This window comes from Triticum urartu, chromosome 6, assembly GCF_003073215.2.
Source record: "Triticum urartu cultivar G1812 chromosome 6, Tu2.1, whole genome shotgun sequence".
In the NCBI taxonomy this organism is placed as follows: Eukaryota; Viridiplantae; Streptophyta; class Magnoliopsida; order Poales; family Poaceae; genus Triticum; species Triticum urartu.
The window spans coordinates 489767080-489770051 of NC_053027.1; the positions used below are offsets into that span (position 1 = coordinate 489767080).

The 2972-nt window shown below is 51.5% G+C and overlaps 1 protein-coding gene across 1 annotated transcript; it reads left to right on the forward strand.

Annotated features, from left to right (window-relative positions):
• Positions 1-1400: 1400 nt before the first annotated feature.
• On the forward strand, positions 1401-2357 carry LOC125512481. Its single transcript, XM_048677573.1, has one exon. It carries the CDS (start codon positions 1502-1504, stop codon positions 2159-2161), a length of 660 nt encoding a protein of 219 aa, XP_048533530.1. The 5' UTR covers positions 1401-1501; the 3' UTR covers positions 2162-2357.
• The last annotated feature ends 615 nt before the right edge of the window (positions 2358-2972 follow it).

A 2972-nucleotide genomic window follows, 5' to 3' on the forward strand; every position in this document is an offset into this window, starting at 1 on the left:
GGGAAGAGAAGAGATAGAGGAAGAAGAAAGAGAGGAGGAAGAGGAAACTTACATGTGGGCTCCACATAGTAGCCAACTATGCATCGCACAACAGCTCGTCCTCCCCATGCTGAAGCTTTCTTCTCTACCCCTTTTCTTTACATCAGCTGGATCATCATACTCGTCGTCCTCCTCATCACCTTGTTGTCCATCCGCTCGATCCTGGTGCTGTGTGTCTGTGCCCAGCTAGGTGTATGTGCCGACTGGGTGTAGCTTACCTGGGTGCCCGTCTGAGTGAATGTTGCTGGACTAGGTGTACTAGGATCCCACTGGTGTACGAGCCGTCCTAGATGGGCTTTGAGTCATCCACCTGCCAATCCTCATAGCAACCTCTTCCTCATCCGCCTTCCTCATGGATTATGTAGAAAATATCCATGTCCGTGTCGTAGTACGCCGACTCTCCTGCTTTAGGCATACCAGCGAACACCGTGCAGGCACCCATCAGCTTCCTGTCCGACGTCCGTGTCCAGACCAGCTGCGGCGATGAACATTCTGAGAAAAGCACCTCCATCATGTTGACGTCAACGGTGAAAGGCACATGCCACGCGTTGGTTGTCGTGGACTGCCTACCGAGTTGCTTGGCCGTGTAGAACTACAGATCCTTGTAAAGCTTGGGCCATGGCGGTGTATGCACGGTCGGCAAATATGGGGCCCCGACCTCCACCATGTCCGTGACCAGGAAGCCCGCCGCCACGTATGCTACCCGCATGCCCTCTGCCGGCCTTTTAATTCTTGGGTATTTTTGCCTTTGTGGCCTTCGCTTTAACGCAACGATTTTGCCGTGTCGCCGAATTGATTTTTCGGGCGAGCGTGATGCTCGGATCCTCCACCATCTCCGTCTCTGGCAGGTTCTCCTCCGGCTCCATGCGTCGGCTGAGCGAGGGAAGAAGAGAGTAGGGTATTGGGTGGAGATCGAAGGGATGAAAGAAGAAAGTAGGGTATTTTGCCGCGGAAATAGTGCGGCCAGGTACAAAAGTCCGGGCTCTGCCTTACTTTTGGTGGGCATGGGGTGTGTGAGACCTACGTGGCTTGTGTCCAGGCTCCGAAAAAGCCCCCTTGGTTTTGTTTCGGCTTTGCTGAAAAATTGTGGTCCGAACGGCTCCGTGGACTGATTGGAGGCTGTGTTGGAGGAGGGAGAGAGAGTGAGAGTGCCTCTAGAAGGTACTCCCTCCGATTCATAATAAGCGTTTTAGTTTGAACTAAGGTTGAATTAAGCTTAGTTTAAAACTGCGACACTTGGCCGTTGGATCAAGATCTGTCGGTGGAGAGCAAAGTGGCTGAAACAAAAGAAAAAGATCAGTCGCCTAGTCGCTCCCATAAATACATATCGCGGGCGTGCTTCTCTCCATCATTCACGCAGACGCAATGGTAGCTAGTGCCACGAACGTAGTACATCTCTAGTTATAACGATCGTTGGCTCAAGTTATTACTAGCAAGTACACCAAACCTACATCGATATCAGATGGCCGAGCAGGGGAACAAGACGACGAGCTGGTGGAGGAGGTTCCGGTGGCTATACGCGGTGCGGTGCACCTTAGCGTGCGTGGTCACCCTGGTGGCCGTGGCAGTGATCGTCCGGGCGGTGGTGGTGATGCTCCGCCCCGAGAAGCTCCAGCTGAAGCTCGCCGCCGGCCGCGTAGCTGCCAACTACATACCGTCGCTGCCACCCCCGGGCAACGAGGTGCGGCTCAAGTTCGTCCTCAGGGCCTACAACCCAAGCGGGCGCGCCACCCTCGAGTACGCCAACGTCACCGTCCGGCTCACGGACGCGTCGTCGTCATCTTCTTCGGCGGAGGCGCCTACAGCGAGGATCACCGAGTTCGACCTTCCGAAGCCCATCGACGTGACGCAGCAGACATTGAGCGAGGTGCTCGTGCCGTTGTCGCTGGTGCCGGAGGAGGATCTACCGATGCGGTACGTGCGCGCGCTCTACGAGGGGCGCGGCGTGGCCGGCGCGGAGATGGAGCTGAGAGGGGTCTTGTCCACCCACGTGGCGATGTCCACCACAAGTGTCCTCACCACGTACTACTGCTGGCCGGTGACCATCGCCGTCGGCCCGGGCGACTACGCCGCCGCCGACGTGGCCTGCTTCGACAAGTTGGACGCCCCGGCTCATGTGTGATCGATCAAGCGGCCGGGCTAGGCTACCTGTCGACCAAGCTAGCTAGCTAGCTACCTAGCTAGGTATGGGTGTGGTACATGCCTCTAGACTGTAGTAGGCTCGATGATCCGTGCACGTTTGATGCGTTGCTATGTTGAGTATTTGCGCTGAATTAACATACCTTTTCTGATTCTCTACCGTGTCGATCGAGTTGTGAGCTTATTTTTTAGTTGACATACCCCACAAGTATATTGCCAAATAATTTTGGAAATTTTTTAGTTTATTTGCAGGGATTACCTACTCTTAGTGCTTATTGCAGAGAACAACTATCGTCCAATTTTGCAACAAGGTTTAATCCAACGTTTACCACAATAGACATGATTCCTTTAGAGTGGTTGCCATGGAAAGTTGGTCCAATAAACCATATAATAACCATCCTAAAATTCATATCTTGTCGGCAAAATATTTATTTTCAGTAACTAATAATTAGGGCGGTATGAGTTTTTGTTTTGCAACAATACCAAATGACACTGTATTGAGTAAAAAAGATGTTTCATTAAACAATTGTTAGCTACACGCTAAAATTCACACATTTTTTATAGTTACTAATTAAATAATTATTTTCCCCTTAATTTTGAAGGATATTTAGTGTTTAGTTAATTCTGCCACCCGTCAGAAATAATTTTCACCCCCCTAAATGATGGATTAGACCTGGTTGCACGAAATAGTCAGACTAAATCCCATTATTGGTTGGTCAGCCAACTATTGGAGACTCTCGTGGCCAGGATTGTGCTAAGCATCGGGCAAGTCTTGGGCCAAACACTAGCTACAG

What these genes read in the sequence shown, in the direction of transcription:
- LOC125512481 (XM_048677573.1), top strand. Translation starts at nt 1,502, where the DNA reads ATGGCCGAGCAGGGGAACAAGACGACGAGCTGGTGGAGGAGGTTCCGG.